At 39.7% G+C, this 18,449-nt stretch overlaps 1 protein-coding gene and 1 long non-coding RNA gene across 4 annotated transcripts in view; one reads left to right on the forward strand and one right to left on the reverse strand.

Annotated features, from left to right (window-relative positions):
* The first annotated feature begins 2,016 nt into the window (after positions 1 to 2,016).
* LOC119266038 lies at positions 2,017 to 3,491 on the forward strand. The gene is made up of 3 exons (XR_005131824.1): positions 2,017 to 2,136; positions 2,309 to 2,381; positions 2,621 to 3,491. It is a non-coding gene; the product is annotated as an uncharacterized LOC119266038 (long non-coding RNA).
* An 8,924-nt stretch (positions 3,492 to 12,415) lies between these two features.
* Positions 12,416 to 18,449, reverse strand: part of LOC108416654 (carcinoembryonic antigen-related cell adhesion molecule 5-like) — a 79,966-nt gene continuing 73,932 nt past the window's right edge. Inside the window, exons 8-11 of one of the 3 annotated variants that reach the window (XM_037547420.1) lie at positions 18,081 to 18,356; positions 13,227 to 13,475; positions 13,005 to 13,106; positions 12,416 to 12,864 (exon numbers count right to left, since the gene is read on the reverse strand). In XM_037547420.1, the coding sequence (XP_037403317.1) occupies positions 12,836 to 12,864; positions 13,005 to 13,106; positions 13,227 to 13,475; positions 18,081 to 18,356 (656 nt within the window). In that variant the 3' untranslated portion in view covers positions 12,416 to 12,835. Of the gene's footprint in view, positions 12,865 to 13,004; positions 13,107 to 13,226; positions 13,476 to 16,768; positions 16,839 to 18,080; positions 18,357 to 18,449 lie in introns of those variants that run through there. The other 2 variants (XM_037547424.1, XM_037547427.1) reach the window with 2 other exon arrangements.

The raw sequence follows: 18,449 nt of genomic DNA on the forward strand, positions 1-18,449 counted from the left end.
ATGTGTGGAAATAATAATACAATGTGAGAGAGCAACGTAAAATATCAGGAGGGGTCGCACATCAACAGACACTACTGAATACAGTGTAATGCTGCAGTATATACAATTCACCAGAATGCATAAACCTTCTAAACCACTTATCCTTCTGGGTCACAGGGTGCAATTTATACAATTAATAAAACTAAGCTATGCTACATCTGTGTTAGCTGTGAAGAGCTCTGTTGGTCTGGGGGAAGAAGCTGTCTCTGAGGCAGGTGATGTGCACTGTGTTGCTTCAGAAGCATTTGCCAGAGGAACAGGACATGAGCTGGGTGGGAGGTATTCGAGATGGTACACTGAACCCTTGCCTGGCAGCAGAATGCCTAAGTGTCCTGAAGTTGTGTGAAGTCAGAGCCTGTGATGTTGGAAGCAGTTCTGACAGTTCTTTGATCATTTTAGTTCTCTTTTTAATCTCCTAGAACCCATATTAAACACTTCTGGAAACAATGGATTCTCAAACATTTATTGATCCTGGGTGGTAGAACTTCCATCCTCTCTACACGAGCAGCACATAAGCAGGAAGAGAAAGAATATCAGGTAAATCAGTGAAGTGAGATCCCACAGGCTGATTAAAGGGGCGATTATAATGGCAGTTAATAGAGTATTGTGTGTAGTCTGAGGTTGGGCATTTCAATCATATCTGATATTCTGGATGCGTCTGCCTGTTGCGAAGTGAGAACAGTGTCATAACTGTCAATCAGTTGCTATAGCAATAGTTCAGGGTGCTCAGCGCCTGCAGTCATCACTAAAGATTTGCCTTCCTTTTGATTTGACTGGTCAGCACAGAAAAAAGTTTTGCGATATAGGCTTCCTGACCACTTTGAGTTTGTGTACCAGTCTTTTGCTCTGTACAAAAGGCAGCCATGCTGAGCGCAGACATCGGAGCACTAAAACAGTGTGCAAAATGAGTCTCAGTTGTGCCTCAATCTGCAAACAATGCACCCATTGTGAAACCTCCCAAAGCTACAGGCTTTCATATGCTGGACACACTTTAGCACAGTGACAAGGCGGTGATTCCCCTCTGAGTTTTTCTATTACTCTATCATATTAAACCTAGATAACTAATCCAAAGTAAGTGATGTGGCTTGACATTTATACTGAGAAAGATGTGACTTTAATAAACAGACTAATATGTCTGTTTTCAACATTACCAGCCTCGTCTCACTTCAGACAGTGCAGACACTAAACTCCCAACCTAAACACTCAATTTATCTACCAAACAAATAATTATTTGTCTGCACTGGAAACGGCTTTTCCAAAGTAAAGTTAGAGATTAACAGAACAGACAGAAATGTATAAAACTCAGATTAGAAGCCATTAACATAATTTATGATAAAACACAATTATACAGAAAATAAATTAGAATTAATAACAATTGACCTGAACAAGTATTCTGCCTAGAAATGTATTTACTTTAGTGTATGGCAGGGGTGTTGATCTCTGGTCCTAGAGGGCCTGCATGGCTGGCTGCAGGAGTTAGAATTTTAAAACGTACATAGCAGAATATTTAGGGGGTATGGAGCCATTTGGGGTTTGGGTCTGATGTTACTTCTGACTGAAACACGGACATATGAAGAACGTAAGCCATTCTTTAATGACACCCTTTCGTCTTTTATATTGCCATTTTACAGTGAATCGTGTCCTAAGTACTTTACCTCAAACATGTGATATTAAAGTTGTTTAGCATGTTTGCTGTATTTTATTATACGACAGGTAGTTCCGGCCACGCAAGCTGATTGGTTGAGAAGCGTTCTAACCCTGCTGTTATTTCACCATAACATCACAGAACTCCGTTATTGTGAGCAGGTCATGAGGGAGCGTATATGGAGGACTTTACAACGGCTTTGAAAGCAGCTCAGCCAGTCAGATTTTAGGACCGGAAGTTTCTGTGGTTAGTCGACAGCAACCACAACGAGAGATGTCTGCCTGCCGGCTCTGCTGCCAGGTCTGTTTTAGGACTTCCTGGTGTGTTTTTAATTCACAGTTAAAAACAGGAACATGGGGACAGCTCGGAACCAGACCTCCCCGGCTTCTGGGCTCATTGGTCCTCATGGCCTGTCCCCAGAAAACAGGGACACCTGGTCAATTTACTTCACTGTGAGTAGTAACGTGGCTAATATTACCAGCACTGTTAAATTCCACATGACTGGTAAAAGTAAATGATAGACAGCTAATGCTGAACTGGGTCATGGTGTCTCTGCATTTGACTGCCTTTATTAATATTTTATCATAAACTGCTCTGAACATGTGTTTATGATGTGATGTACAGCTGCCAGATTCCATCCTGGAGGATACAGTTACTTGTCAAAGTGGAGTTTGTGGAGATCAATCCAGCCAATCCAGTGAGTGAGTGAATAAAAGTGGATGAGAAATTCAGTTTAATTTTGATTGTTAGTCCAATTACAGTTTGTTTACATTGTTTGGAGATTTATTTATTACATTAAAAAGGATAAACTAATGGTGGGTCTTGGTTTCTAAAGACTCTAAATGTGAAACGTCTTTGCTGTTGTGTGTTTTTTAAGCAGTGTGTGCATTTAAAACATTTTAATATCCGTCATAAATCTTTATTTCTTTTGAACAGTTGACCGTTAGAAGCCTGTAAAGACACTTCCCATAACAGAAGGAATATAAAGAAGGAATATTTCACTACTTTACTCTGAGGGCGGCCCGGAGCGGCTAATCGGGAGATTCTGGACGATTCCCGATGGGCCGGCTCATGTCAGTCTCGAGTGTGGGCGGCTGGATGGGGGGATGATTTTGACATTTATCCGTCACTTATCTGATCTTTTTACATTCATTCTCCGTTCAACTATCTATTCATTCTCCATTCATCTGACAGCGCAGCCCCTACATCGCAGGAGGTCAGATGGGTTCTACCATCTGAGGGAATCCCCCCCCATGTTTAAGTTGGTTGGGTCCGCGAGTCTCTTTTCTGGAGCGGTAAATTAAATGTAGCAGCAGAGCAGCGCGAAGCGGCAGTCGGTGGTGATGGAGGCAGGAAGACGCCAGGTGGAGCCGAAAAGGCCAGGTTAAAATAAAGAAAGGCGCTGGAAGAAGAAGAAGCTGCCAGATGTGCTGAATGAACAGAGCTGTTCTCCAGAGGACAGACCCCAGCTGCAGCCGGGGAAGAGAGAGGTGGGAGTGACGCTGTACTGTCAGGGTGAGGCTGCTGCGCAACGTTTGCAGCGTCAGCTTAGCGTAGTTTATTCTGTAGAGCCCAACACACACCACTAATCTCAAATATCCAGTTTCAAGCTGAGAATAAATAAACAGGAGTGAAGACAAGGTACAACCTCTACCAACCATGGGTGGCGCCAAAGCAGGGGCTGGGGGGGGGGGGCACTGGACCCCCCTGAAATCTGACTGGACCCCCCAGGTGCCACCCCAGATGACTGACATGTCACAGCCCCGCACGTCTTGTAGAAAAGCGCCTGGTGCAGTTTGTAAGCGGTAAAACCTGTTGACTGCTAGGCCCCTCCTGTGCAGTAGGTGGCGCTGTGTATCACAGAATTGTAATCCACCCCACTGAAGGAGGAGGAGGAGTCAACCGCTCAGGAAGCTCCTCTAACTTTGTGTCTGGCTCTGATGTGAGTATGAAGTGGCTTTCTGTTCAGAAAGAGCTGAACCCACTGCAGCAGCCTAGGGAGCTACAGGCACTGTCGGACTCAAGGTGGGCTGCCGTAATCTGAGGGACAGACTTCCAGCAGTTCTCAGACTGTTGCAGGATCTTGGACTTGAAAGAAGTGGTGATAGATGAGTTGAGGCGAGGGGTCTTCTTTCTCAGATAGATGTGCAGCTCACAGGGCTATTAGTGACCTTGTGTAAAGTTCTTGGTGATGCTAAATGTCTTTCTGACCTGCTCCAGTCCAGCACACCTGATCTAGCTAGAGCTGTGGAGCTAGTAGGTGCACTTACAGACACTTTCCAGGACTACAGACATGAAAAGTACTTTGGGGAATTATGGAAAGAGGTTGAGGAGCTGGCTGAGCAATGCAAGATTGGTGTACAAACACAATATAAAAGACATCCTAGAATCAGCTCAAGATGTCTTGACTCACTGGTGATGAGCACTGTAGGCCAGAGAAACTGTGATGATGATCTCCAGAGCACTTTTCTATCAGGTGATTGACCGTCTCATAACTGAACTGAAGAGGCGTTTTACAAAGAAAAGCTGTGAGATTATGAAAGGGCTGCAGTCTCTGAACCCAGAGTGCAACTTCCCTTAATGAAGAGCCCCTGTTTGCCTTTGCACAGACCTGATGAATCAGATTTAATTGACCTCAAGCATGAGGTTCATCAAACCAAGCGGCTTTTAGATAGGAGAGTGAAGAGTGGATTAGACAGACCGTCTACAAAGAGTTTTTTCCATGAGATTTTCAGGCTTTATAAGATTGCTGTGGTCACTCCAGTCAGCACTGCTTCCTGTGAGCGAAGCTTCTCAGCTTTAAAACTGAATAAAACCCACCTTAGGACAACAATGGCTCATGACCGGTTAAGTCACCTTGGAGCTCTCAGTGTTGAGTCAAGGAGGCTACGTGCCCTCAACTTTGATGACCATGTGAAACATTTTTCTACTTCTCACCACAACCGAAGAATTATGCTCTTCTAAGATGAGAATTAAGTAGCTTGGCACTTTGACAGAATTCTTAGTGCGTGCTTGATAAGCTCTGTACTATGTTCATGCCGAGACGGCACCATTGATCATTTTTTTCTAAACAAATTTTGTGGGTATTTGCATGCGTCTGTTTTTACATTTATTATGTTGTACATTTTGGACATTGTTAATAAACTGCAAATTTCATACACAAATATTATCTCCTGTATGCTTAAGATGTACTTGATATGAAAAAGTACACTTACAGATTTTGATTGCAGTTGATTGTGTTTCTTAAATATTCATTGTCGTTGTTTGTGGACCCCCTAAAATAGCTTTGGCCACCCTCTGGCCACCCCAAGGATAAAAGTCTGGCTCTGCCACTGCTACCAACACTAACACTGAATGAGCTGGACTTAATGCTGAGCATGCAGACACAACTACCACTCCAGGAGTACAGAGACTGACTGGCCCAGAGCAGTAACCCCAGCACCCCATACTCCCAGAAGACCTCCCACAGGATATCTCAGAGATGATGTTCGGTTGACAACTTAGCACCTCTCTTCACCCAAGCATCCAGACTACATGATCCCAAGTCAAATGAAATTACTACAAAGTCAATCATTGACCTTTGACCTATGGAGTTCTGGTACCATGTACATGTATAAACATAAACCCCTGTGATTTTAGTTTGTATTGAGGTGACCCTCTAATCCACTGAAACTGCACAGCAGCCTATCAAGGAGTTTGGTTCCAGAGCCAACACTGTGAGTGGAGGTGAGCCCAACTATGTCTAGTTGGTACCTCTGAACCTCCCACACAATCTCCAGCTCCTTCCACCAGTGACAATACATTTAACACACCAAGAGCCAGTTTCCACCACAGGGGTCCACGCTGCCAAGGACCTCCCTGTCATCTCCCACTGCCTATAGGGCACTGCCCTTAGTCCCGTCGGACCTCGCAGGTGATGGGCCCACATGGTCCCCCCCGTGTGGCCTTTTCAGACTTAGCCTGGCGAGGTTAGGTGGGCTGCCCAGCCACCAGGTGCTCACCAAGGAACCCTACCCCCAGGCCTGGCTCCAGGGGTAGGTCCCGGTAGATGATTTCTTGTGTCCCTTTGTCACAGAGGATATCGATCATTAAAGTATTAAATAATAAAGCTTAAATCTAGCATCATAGAAAAGCATATATAGTTACAAAATAAGTAGCAAAATAGTTAAATTAAATACAAATTAAAGTTAGTAAAAATTAAATGCATTGCAGAAATAAAAAACTATAAAATAGAACATAAGGGATTAAAGCAATACACATACTATGGTTTTAAGATAAAGTGCAGTGCTAAACAAAGGTAAACAAGAATGTCTGTCTGTAAACTGGTCAGCTACATTTCTGACCTCATCTGGGAGTTTGTTCCAGCAGTTGGCAGCATAATGATTGAATGATGCCTCAACCTGTTTGGTTCAGGTTGCTGCTTACTGACTGGTCCCTTGTGATCAGAGAGGTCTTTTGGGTTTGTATACTACAAGCAGATCAGCAATGTCTTTTGGTCCAAGGCCATTCAGTGATTTTTATATAAATACAACACTTTAAAGTCCATTCTGTACTCACCTGATAGCCAGTGCAGTGATTTGAGGTAATGTTTTCAGATCTCTTAGTTCTCATAAGACCTCTAGCAGCTGCATTTTGAAGAAGCTGTCTGAGTGTGGACTTGGGAGGGCCAGTAAAGAGACCATTGCAGTAGTCCGGCCTGCTGAAGACAAATGAATTAGTTTTTCTTGGTCTTGTTGTGATGTGAATTTTTTTAACTTTGATATATTCTTGAGACAGTAAAATGTTGCTTCCGTTATTACTTTTACATGACTGTGTATATTCAGATCTGAATGAATTATTATGCAGAGATTTCTGGCTTGATCTTTAGTCTTGAGAGTTCTGTGTCTTTATTTTGTACAGACAGTATTCAGAATATAGAAATTCTGTTCTCAATCCAGCGTTTTAGTAAAATGCTAAATAAAAACCTCATTGTCTTGAGGTCTACTCTCTCACAGAGCTTTCTGCGTTGCATCACTGAGTTTCATTTCCTCATTAGCTGAAGATGTAATTGCCACTTATTTTCCAAAAAAGTCAAACCTCAACTGTCTAAATAACTTCCCTCTGCTCTAAAGCCTCAGACATTATATTCATAGACTGACTATGCGACCCATGAGATAGGACTGTTTTTCTGTGTTTGTATTTGTGGTTATGCTCTACATGCAAACACAGGATGCTGGGCCTCTACCTCTGAGCTCCATGGCTCTGCTCGTTTGGCAGGAATGAGACACTGCCTGTGAGAATCGTTCACAAACACACAGGGATGGGATGCAATGGGATATACTGTAACTGTATTACAATCTAACGGAAGTATTTGGAATACATATTCAGACTACAGAAATTAAGTATGTGTAGGTCGGGGCAATATAACAATATTTATCATTCTCATTATAAATTAAATCATGATATGTCACAATATGCTTTTCTGAGCATGTCATGATATCATCAGATATTAAGGTCAGTGGTACTGAGCTCTGCTACAGTCTGAATAGACTTATAAAATCAGTGTGAATGGACTAATAGAATTAATTTACTCCTTAAAATCCCAGGATTTTTACATACTAAAGCTTATTATTCATTAAGAACAGGGACTTCAATGTAACCTGGCTGAGCTATTCTTAGTGTGTAATTAAACTTTGGCCCTGCTGGTGGGCCTTGGCCATTTGAGGGGTTAACCTCAGTGTTACTAAACTCTTTTAAGGAATGATGGAACTTAATAGTCTCCTCAGTAGTGCACAAGTTCACAAGTGATAAACTTGGCATCGGTGTTATGCTGGACTGCGTTGCCTGGAAAGTAACATACGGCATTACGTGAAAATCACAAAGCTACTCGCTTTATAGTCTAATTTGCAAGCCTTAGTTATTGGGATTTATCTATTTTATTGTATTGTAAATGTATTCTGAATATGTTTTTATGTAATGAATACAATACTGAATACAGTTAGAACTATTTATCCAGTGTTCACCGATTGTGACTTTTTCAAGGTATTTTGCAGTGCAGTGCTTCTTATATTCTCTACACTGAGTAGTGATAAATCATCATTCTCCTACACAGATTAGTCCTAACTGAACTTTTACACATCATGATAAAGAGATTCTTGGAGAAAAGTGCTGTAAGCAGCTCTACTGTAGGGCAGTACAGCGATTCTGAGATTTGTCTAGTGATGATTAGTGATAACACTAATTGGCTTTGACACATTTATCATGTCCTCCTGAGCCTGCTGTGCTGAAATGCCCCTCCTGGCTGTACACAGTACTGCAGACAACAGCTCAGAATTATAAAACAGTGAGTGGTTTTGTTTTAGGTGTGTTCTGTTCATTACACACTGATTGCTGATTAAAGCTGAATATCAATACAATAGAGAACCATGCGTACCTGCTAATGTCATTTCTTGAGTGTAACTTCTTGAGCACTGCTCTGTGGCCACTGTTATCAGATCTTTCCCTGTGAGTCACAAACTCACATACAAATGTCTCTGTTACACTTTTGTTGCCATCACATGTGACATACAGTGACATTTACTAGAACAGTAGTCACAACTATGTTTCAGCAATATGGATTTTGCTTCTTCATTATCAAATAGTTTTAATGGAGCTAATCTTTGGTTTTGGTATTGAGAGTTTAGTTTTCTCCATCACAAAAAATAGAGATTATTCTCTCTTTTGGACCTTTGTGAGCTCATTATGTTATGAAATGTATGTATTGTCTATCATCATCATTACCATCATCATCATCATGTGAGTCTTTTATCATCATTATGTGTTTTAATTCTTCATCGTCATAATGTGTGTTGTCCTGAGTCCATCATCATCATCATCATATGTGTGTTGTCCTGAGTCCATCATCATCAGCATACACTGATCAGACATACCATTATGACCACCCCTTGTTTCTATGCTCATTGTCCATTTTATCAGCTCCACTTACTGTATAGGTTCACTTTCTACTTCTACAATTACAGACTGTTGTCCATCTGTTTCTCTGATACTTTGTTGGCCCCTGTTCTTCAGTGGTCAGGACCCTCACAGAGCAGGTACTATTTGGGTGGTGGATCATTCTCATATATTTATCTGTTTTACAGATCTGAATCAGATCAGGAGCTTGAGGCTAGCACTACTATCAAAGCATAAAGATGAGCTAATAATTAACTTATAAACATAAACTCGACAGTTTTGTGATGAGCTCATCCCAAACCTTCACTGTAAAGGTGGTCCTCAGTCAGTGACGTGTATTTCTTTGATCTTACTTTCCCAGTGGTTCAGCACTCGTGAATCTAAAGTTTTTTATTGGTGTTGGATGCTCTACCTATTGGTTTTCTTATTAAGTTGAATTCCTGCTCTTATATTAATTGAATACCAGCAATTCTTCTGCTGTATTATCATCACATCATCAGCTCAGTTCCTGTATGTATCCAGATGTTTCTCCATGGTGTCCTCAGGCTCATCCAGATAAATATCCATGAGCTGCTCAATTGCTTCTGCTTCAGCAGCCGTCATCTTCAGCTTCTCATTCTCTGTTTTGATATTAATTAATGCCATCAGTTTACCAGCCGTGTCATATTTATATCAGTTATTCATTTTCCTTACTCGCTCAGAGTTGTGCTGTTTGCAAAGTATTTCAGTAACTGTAATAGTAGCATCTGCTCTATCAGTGTTATCCTGTATTATTGTGCATTGTTTTCTATTTAAATGTGTGTAGTTTTCTTTATAGTGATTGCACATTGCAACCTCCTAGCAACACCCAAGCAACCACTTGTCAACATTTTAGCTACCACCTCAGATACTAAACACTTTGCAACACCATAGCAATCATGTGGCAGCAGCTTAACAACCACCTGTAATACCATAGCAACCACCCTGGACACCATGCCAACCACCTAGCAACACATTAGCAACTACCTTGATCTTGAACTGTCAAGTCACCAAGAAAATATGTTGCATGCAACTTGCAACCTTTAACTACAGACGTGCATTTTCCCATCAAAGTACGCTGGTCATCAAAATCTGTTGATGTCTGTGAGTTCAGTTGTGCAGAGATTATCAGCGCTTACAGAACAGAGAACAACTGAATTTTCACGAGAAAGTGTGTAATTAGTCCTGTTTAACTGGATTTAGTTCAGTCTAGTCTTTTTATATGTGGCACTGCTGGGGCCTTTGTATGTTTCAACTGAATCCCTGAAAAGCAAAATACTGTGATATTAATTAATTATTTGTCTTAGTTACAATAATTTACTGGAACTATCCTGCCTCAAATTACAGTAATTTACTGGAAGCCATTGTCCAGTTATTTATAGTTTTTATTTCAGCACCTGTACTATAATATAGTATTAGAATGCTTTACAGTGTTTATTGTATAGACTGTATGTGCTATAATGGGACTCCACAGCTGTTTGAGGACCCTCAGTTTAAAATGAACCAAAGCAAATCTTTCTAATGAGCTTCTGATAGCACAGAACATTCATTCATACTGTTATACAGTTAAGAGAACAATCACATTCCAAACATCATAGTTCTGTTTATCAACCACACCATAAACTCTGCTCCACATTACAGCAGTTACTGCACTGATTCCTGTCATTAAGACTCCAAAGACTGTTTTCCAGAAGACAGCGTTCTCCTGACACCCGTCAAATAGATTCGTCCATCAGACTTCATGGCTGAACTTTTCTCCTGGATGCTTCCATTTCTCAGTAATAGTACTTACAGATGAGCAAATCTATCAGCGCAGAATTTCAACAAGCTAATTAGTTGCAAAGTTGGCATCCAATGACAGTGCCATGCTTAAAGTCACTGTACAGCCCATCTGACTGCCAGTGTTTCTCTATGAAAAATCATGGCTATGTACTTGATTTTACACACTGATTTACAAAGATTGTAGCTAAAATATCTCAGTTCAATGTTGGGGTGTCTACATACTTTTGGCTGTACAGTGTATCTGTCCAGGAGAAACTTTTGTTTTAACTTTGTTTAAATTTTGTTTAACTTTGCCCTTTCGTGTGTAATGATTTTATCTTTAAAAGCTCTTCTGATGTTGATTCTTGTTTTAGCATCATCAAATATTGTGATTTGGCACCATTTTCATTCCTTAACATCCCTTAGTTCTATGTTAGCTAAAGCCTGCAAAGTAGCATTTTACGCATCAGAGGGACCTGCAGAGACATAAAAAACAGTAGTGTGCTGCTTATTCATATCAGTATATATACACCATCACTTTAGAACACAGTGTTTCAGGGTCGTGTGTCACCCTGTTTAAAATATTAATCTTGGAAATGCAGGCTAAGTATATTAACCTACATTTATTAGGGGACAGTCGTGGGCTGGAGGTTAGGAAACCAGCCCTGTGATGGGAGCAAGGCACCTAACCCACAACTGCTCCCCGGCCACCTTGGGTATGGCTGCTCACCGCACCGGGCAAGTGTGCTCAGTGCCCTCTAGTGTGTGTGTGTGTTCACTAGTGTGCATGTATGAGTGTATTTCACTGCATTGATGGGTTAAATGCGAAGGTCTAATTCCACAGTGTGCAAACACAGTTGGCTGATGGTTCTGAATTCAATTAGATAAACTTGGTTGTTGAACAAACTACACCACCTTTTAGGATTACAGGTGCTAGCGCTAACTAGCCTTGCAGTTTCCACTACAGGACTAACTAGCCTAGCAGTATCGGCTAAGTGATTAACTGGTGGGCCCAAAGTTTAATTACATCCTTCAGTACCACTTTAGAATAAGAATGCCCTTATAAAGCAATTACTCATGATTTAATATTAGTTTCATTAGTGGTTATTAGTTTAGTCATAAATACTTATAAATGCTTATACATTATATTTAAACACATTAATAAATGTGATGGAGAAGACTGAATAAGATCAGTAACAATAAACATCTGTTTAAAAATATAAATGAATGCGGGTTAAACATTAAGCAAACAGGTCATTGGTTCCCTTTTTATTTGTGTTTTAACTGCTCATTAATGATTTTAAGGTCTTTAACACCTAATTAATAATCATTAATAAACAAATTTTCAACCACTCATCAACACTTGTTTTAAAGTGGTACCCATACCAACTATAACTTAAGAATAGCTTAGGCAGTTTGCATTGAAATCCCTGTAGTTGCTGAATAAATAGCCTCAGTATGTAATTAAATCAGTGTTTCTGCTTATGATGAGCTACATCTCCACACAGTCAACTATTTCTGAACTTAAAACTTAAAAAAGCTCACTGGTACCTTTACTGGTACTCTCTGAAATCAACCCAATACACACTTCAGAGTGCACATTCTCATCCTACATTACAAGACATCCATGTAGAAAACCATGAGAAAACAAACTCTCAGAAACATACAACCTAAACACATATATAATAAATCATTTTTAAAAATGGGGACGCCTCCCAAATCAATTGTTCCTCACAAGGTTCAACAAATTAGGAGTGAAATAGTCCACAGAGGCAACACCATTCGAGAACATATGAAATGCCCATACAGGTTCTGAGTGGTAGGTACTACTAACAAAATAAGGATACTAAACATATTTAATATCAGGCCTCATACATTTGGAGTAGATACATCAATGGAATAGAAAGAACAACAATAATTCTGCTGTTATTATATTTATTAAAAATCAAAAGCAAACGGTACAGAATCACACTTCAGTTATGTCTAGCCTTCAAACGAAAGGAGATATGACAAAAAAGATACTACAGATGATAAAATACCACAACAACTACAAAAACAATTATAAAAGAAAAATACATCTTAATAAATGAATAAACTCTTAGCTTAGATAAAACATGCAAACTGTTCCAATGTGATTATATTTTAAAAGGAGATAAATTAAACTACATCAACACTACTCTTGCATATTTATGATGAAAGTACAATGTTTATTACACTATAACAATAAAATATTCTGTGCTTAAGCAAGCCAGTATCAACTGTTTATAAAGACAGAATTGAAAAATAAAAATATTAATAGTGACAAACAAATGAAGATGTGCAAAAATATTCATTAAGCATGAACCTGATTTACTGTGAATAAGAGAGAAAGAGGTTTAAAACACACAGTTGAATAATTCTAATGTAAAACTCATGACACTCATCATCATGCTCCAGCTTCTGTCACTGCTTGTTCTCCTCATCAGGTCTAGCTGTGAAATACACAGTGATGGACATTACTAATGAGTCAAAGCTCAAGTTCATATATTAATAGGGAATATTAGCTAATATAGAAAAGTCCATCTGAGTGTGTTTGTTATAAGTGACCCACAGGAAGACTGTGAGTTCTCACCTTGAGCTCTGTAGCATTTGACCCCCAGCACAATGGTCACCAGCAGATACGGAGACACTGCCATTAAACTACTGAGCAGACTGAAGACGGAGAACGAAGCTCCTGAAACACAATGAAATAACTGCAGTGTTGTAAGCGTTGGATGGATGATATTATAAAATAATAAAAAATAAATAAAATACAAATAAAAAACTGAAATGCTTTCTGTTAAAATCAGCAAACCTCTGACTGAGATCCAGCTCTGTGGAGACTCTCCTTTCTCTGGGTGTTTACAGTGGTAGAGACCTTCATCTGACTTTGAGACAGTACGGATGGTCATCTCTCCTGTAGTCTGAGTCTGGAGGAGTGATCCATTCTTATAGAACTCAGCTGTGAGGTTTGAGGGCTTTGGGTCACGATATAAACAGCGCAGAGTCAGAGGATCTCCCTCAGTCACAGGATGAACAGGACTGTCCAGAATCACAGCACCATCTGCAGGACAGAGTAAGAACAACACTGAAGAAAGAATTTGTAGAGAATACAGGAACTATAACTCAGAGATCTCTGTACTGACAGATCTAAATATGTAAATGTGGGATTGTAAAACTCATCAATGGCCTCATTCAATATTCAAGTTTGGTTTATATTCATATGTATTTAGAATAGAGGGCATTCAAAAATCCAATTAAATTCATTCACTAGAGCAGCATGCTTCTATGTATTGAAGTATAAGTGTAAATAGAAGTGCACAGGGGGCAACAGGGGAAGGAGATACTGCACACACAAGAAGGGTATTGTGCATACTAGACAAATACACCAGACAACAAGTAACAATAAAAAAAAAAGTGTCACCAAACATCCAGATGACTGTCAGAGAAGAATGAGATAGAGGGCAGTAGTTGCACTGACGTTACACTGTGTAGTTAAGTGTAGTACTATGTAGAGAAATACAGGAGATCAATGTAAGAGATCAAAAGAGGGGAAATACAAACAGTAAACTATTGAACACTACAGTGTAAAGCTGCAATATATACACACTTTCCCAGAACAGTTATATTTATGAGATACATCTTATAGAATTTTCTAGATAAACCGTGATACAAAATGTCCCTGTGCTGTGGGAAAAGGTGCAAGATGCAATATATTCAATATAAATATAAATAGGGAGTACAGGGCCAATCAGTGTTATGTTAAATGTTGAGCTCTAGTGGGACTGACTGTCAGAGAGTTTGAACGAGTCGTACCTGTAAAATACAGACTCTAGCATCAATATATACACAAAACAAACTGCCAAAAATACATAAATAAATAAATTACTAGCACAAATGCATCAAATGTCTCTGCAGTAACCAAATCTCATATTTCTGTGTACTTTAATGTAACAAGTCATAACTTTATTACAAGGTAATTTTGGACCATTTCTATTGGTTCATTCATCTAACTAACATGTTTAACACACGGTAAATGATTCATTCAGCCTTATGAGTCCATTAAACAGCAGATTAACCTCACAGTTTCCATGTAAATGAGTCCTAATGGAACTTAAAGGGCTAGAGAGACACAACAAACTAACAGGCTAACAGATTTTCAGTCTTTCAGTTCAGTTCTTTATAAGGATCTTCTCATCCCTACAGCACAGTCTGATCATTTCATTCCTGCAGTGTTTCAGCCTCACACATAATGCACAGTGACTCCAGTGGGTGGAGCATAATGACATTAATAACCTCAGTTATGATACTTTGTTTGGTTGATTTTCTAAGTGAAAATAAGTGAACACATAAATATGGCATATGTCCAGAAATCTTAGTGCACCGATTCTATTTATCTGCTGAATTTAAACTGTTAGAGGAAATAAAATTAAAAAACAAAATATAAAATTTGCCTTTTTTCTTTTGCACAAGCCACGTTTTTTGTGCTTTAAATGTGCAGAACTTTGTTCTCTGTAGAGGATGTTAACTTATTGTTAACTTTCACCATCAAAGCATAATTTGCATTTGACTGTACCCCTCCCCCACAGCAACCCCCAACGACCCTGATGGAGAAGCGGCTTAGAAAATGGATGGATGGATGGATCGATGGATGGATGGATGGATGTACCTACGTAGAGGTGGTCAAGACAACTTGCTGAAGTGCAGACCGAGCATCAGAATGGAGAATAAAGGGGATTTAAGTGACTTTGAACGTGGCGTGGTTGTTGGTGTCAGACAAGCTGGTCTGAGTATTTCAGAAACTGCTGATCTACTGGGATTTTCACACACAACCATCTCTAGAGTTTACAGAGAACGGTCCGAAAAAGAGGAAATATCCAGTGAGCGGTCAGTTGTGTGGACGAAAATGCCTTGTTGATGTGAGAGGTCAGAGGAGAATGGGCAGAGTGGTTCCAGGTGATAGAAAGACAACAGTAACTCAAATAACCAACCAAAATCTCTGAGGAACGTTTCCAACACCTTGTTGAAAGTATGCCACGAAGATTTAATGCAGTTCTGAAGGCAAAAGGGGTCCAACCTTTAACTAGTATGGTGTACCTAATAATGTGGCCGGTGAGTGTATTCAAATAATAAAAGCCTATAGCAGTTTAGCTCCGTCCATTTACACTGAAGTTATAAAGAGTGTTTCTTCCTGGGCCACTTTTTGAATGACCTGCAATACCAGTAATAAAACAGTCAGTTTAATTCTAAAGGATAAAGAAATGTTGGAAAATGTTCATGTAATTTTAATTACTGCTGTTTTAGAACATCAAACCACACAAACATTAAGTGGATTAAGTGGAAAACAAAATGCAGTGCAGGATATGGGTCCTTTATTCACTGTAACACTTTCAAATTCTGCAGTTTCTTACAATGTTTCAGTCAGAAAGCAGGAGCCCAGCTCCTCATGCAGGTCCTGTCTGGATCATATTGATGTTAGAAGATCATGTTAGTTTCTGAAGCTCTAATCCTAGAAAGCCTTTTTCACAGCCTTTAAACGGCTTGTTTGACGTGGAATTCCACAGATTTTTCTGAATGTATGTATAAATACAAAGTTAGGATTTAAACAGAGAGTGGTTTGATATGAATTGGCCTGTTCTGGAGAAATTTACTGATTCAGAATTGATCACAGTGGTGGTGATAGACACCAGATGTTTAAAGTGTTCAATGCCTCTAAAGCTCCCACAGAAAACGTCTTGAAATGGTTATGAAGTCATTCTCTGATTTATAAGAAATTGTTTATCTGTAATTTTGAGAAGATTTTGGCCTAAAATGCAATCAAAATTAATCATGCCCCAATGCAAATTAGGTTTATTAGCATAATTTACAAACTTTCAGCTGTTTCCAATAAACCAATCAAAGAAGAACAAATGAACTGGCTCAACACGACTAATATAACCAGTGGTTCCTCCAAATTCAACACAAACTGCCACTTTTAATGATCACTGCAGTCTTAGAATTATTCAACCCCCTGAACAGAATCCCTCATAAGAGCACTCATTTCCAAATCAGGTGTCTCAACCAATGCAGTTAATCAAGGACGTCGTGAGCTGCTTGAGATATTAGATATTAAAATAAAACACGTCAAATTCCTGGACAGACTAGAGGTCTGTTGACTGTGAAGTTTGTTTGCATGTTAGAAATATTTGACTGTTGTCCAAACAGTGCAGAGATCATAGCCTTGCACAAACAAGGAAAAGGAAACAAAAAGATATCAAAGGCACTGAATGTTCGTAGAGAAACAGCTGGAAGCATAATTCACAAGTTTAAGTTACAGGAACACAGGCTAGACTACCTGGACGTGGTCAAAGAGAGGATGCTGTCAACAACTGCCAGCAGATTCCTGAGGAGGCAGGTGGTCAGAAACCCTCGAGTGACTGCAAAAGACCTGCAGCAAGATTTGGCAGAATCAGCAGATACTGAGATTCCAGTTTCCACAGTAAGGTGTTTACTACACCCTGAAGGTCTCCATGCCTGAACTACTAAATGTGCACCTCTACTGACCCAAAAGAACAAGAAAAAGCAAAAACTCCAATATGTTGAAAACCATGGAGATAAGAGCCACAGAGATGTTGGGATTCTGTTCTGCGGAGCAATGAAACAAAACTGGAATATTTCTGGCCTATGGATCAGCAGTATGTCTGGAAAGGGAAGAATGAAGCATACGTCAAAAACAACACCCTGCCTACAGTGAAGCTGCTTTGCTTCCTCTGGTACTGGAAACCATGGAGTCATGGATTTAAACCTTCAGGAACAGCACGTAAAACAAGGAATATTAGTGAACTGGAAGCCATCGCCCATGAGGAACGGGCTAAGATTTATCAGGAACACTGCCAGAAGCTGCTGTCTAGCTATACATCATGAATGCAGCAGGTCATAACAGCAGAAGGGCGCTCTACACAGTACTAAAGACGCTCGTCATGAAGGGGTTTAATATTTCTGAGACTGCAGTGGTCATTAAAAGTGTCATTTTCTGTTGAGTTTGAAGAAACTGTTCATTAAATTAGTCGTGTTGAGTTATTTAAATTGTTCTTGTTTGGTTTATTGCAAACAGTTGAAACTTATTTTTTTCTAATAAACCTAATTTGTAAAGGGGCTGAATAATAATAATAATAATAATTTTGACTGTGATTGTAAATGCAGGCTGATCATATTTCATATTTACCACTATATCACTGTCAATATTACATTAAAACATGTGTAGCTTCACTGGTGGTTTAGGACAGAACATTAAACTGTTGTAATTCTGACCGCTGGTTCCCGTCACCACCACTGTAAAGACATAATAAGGGATTAAGTTTTTCTCTAATGCATCATTCCACATCAAAACATTCTGACTCTGTTCACATCTGAATGACTAAATTACGCCAGAATCAGAATAATATAAAAATATATAGTATAATTCTCCTTTTAGGCAGCGAGTCAGACAAACCAAAACTAGCCATGTGACACTTTATACATTCCTGTTCACACAGCAGACTTGATCTGAAGTTCCCACACAGCCTTAATAAAACTTTTAAATGTTAAGGTGAACTGATCATGAAGCTCTGTATATTAAACCTCTGCTGTCTGCATCCAGGTTATAGTCCATGTTTAGCACCAGATCAGTAGCAGAAAGTTTTCTACTCACCGGTGACGTTTATCCAGAGAGCATCACTGTAGTGAGTGTAGTAGACTGGGGTTCCTCTCCCAGCTCTGCACCAGTACTGTCCTCCATCAGAGACGCTGACTGAGCTGATGGTGTAGGAGTGTGTTTCAGTCTTGGTCTCATTCTCAGGGCTCTGTGTGTGTTTGGACCAGTAAAACCTCCATCCAGCAGACTGATCCAGCTTACAGTACAGAACCACTGGATTTCCTATCAGTGCAGCTCCTTTATGGCTTGATGTGAGTTCAGGTTTAGGTTTTTCTGCAGTTGGAGATGAAGCACACAGTTCAGACTAAACTCCCACCCTAAACACTCAATTTATCTACCAAACAAATCAGTTTGTTGTCACAAATC

The sequence above is a fragment of the Pygocentrus nattereri genome, chromosome 2 (assembly GCF_015220715.1).
Source record: "Pygocentrus nattereri isolate fPygNat1 chromosome 2, fPygNat1.pri, whole genome shotgun sequence".
In the NCBI taxonomy this organism is placed as follows: domain Eukaryota; kingdom Metazoa; phylum Chordata; class Actinopteri; order Characiformes; family Serrasalmidae; genus Pygocentrus; species Pygocentrus nattereri.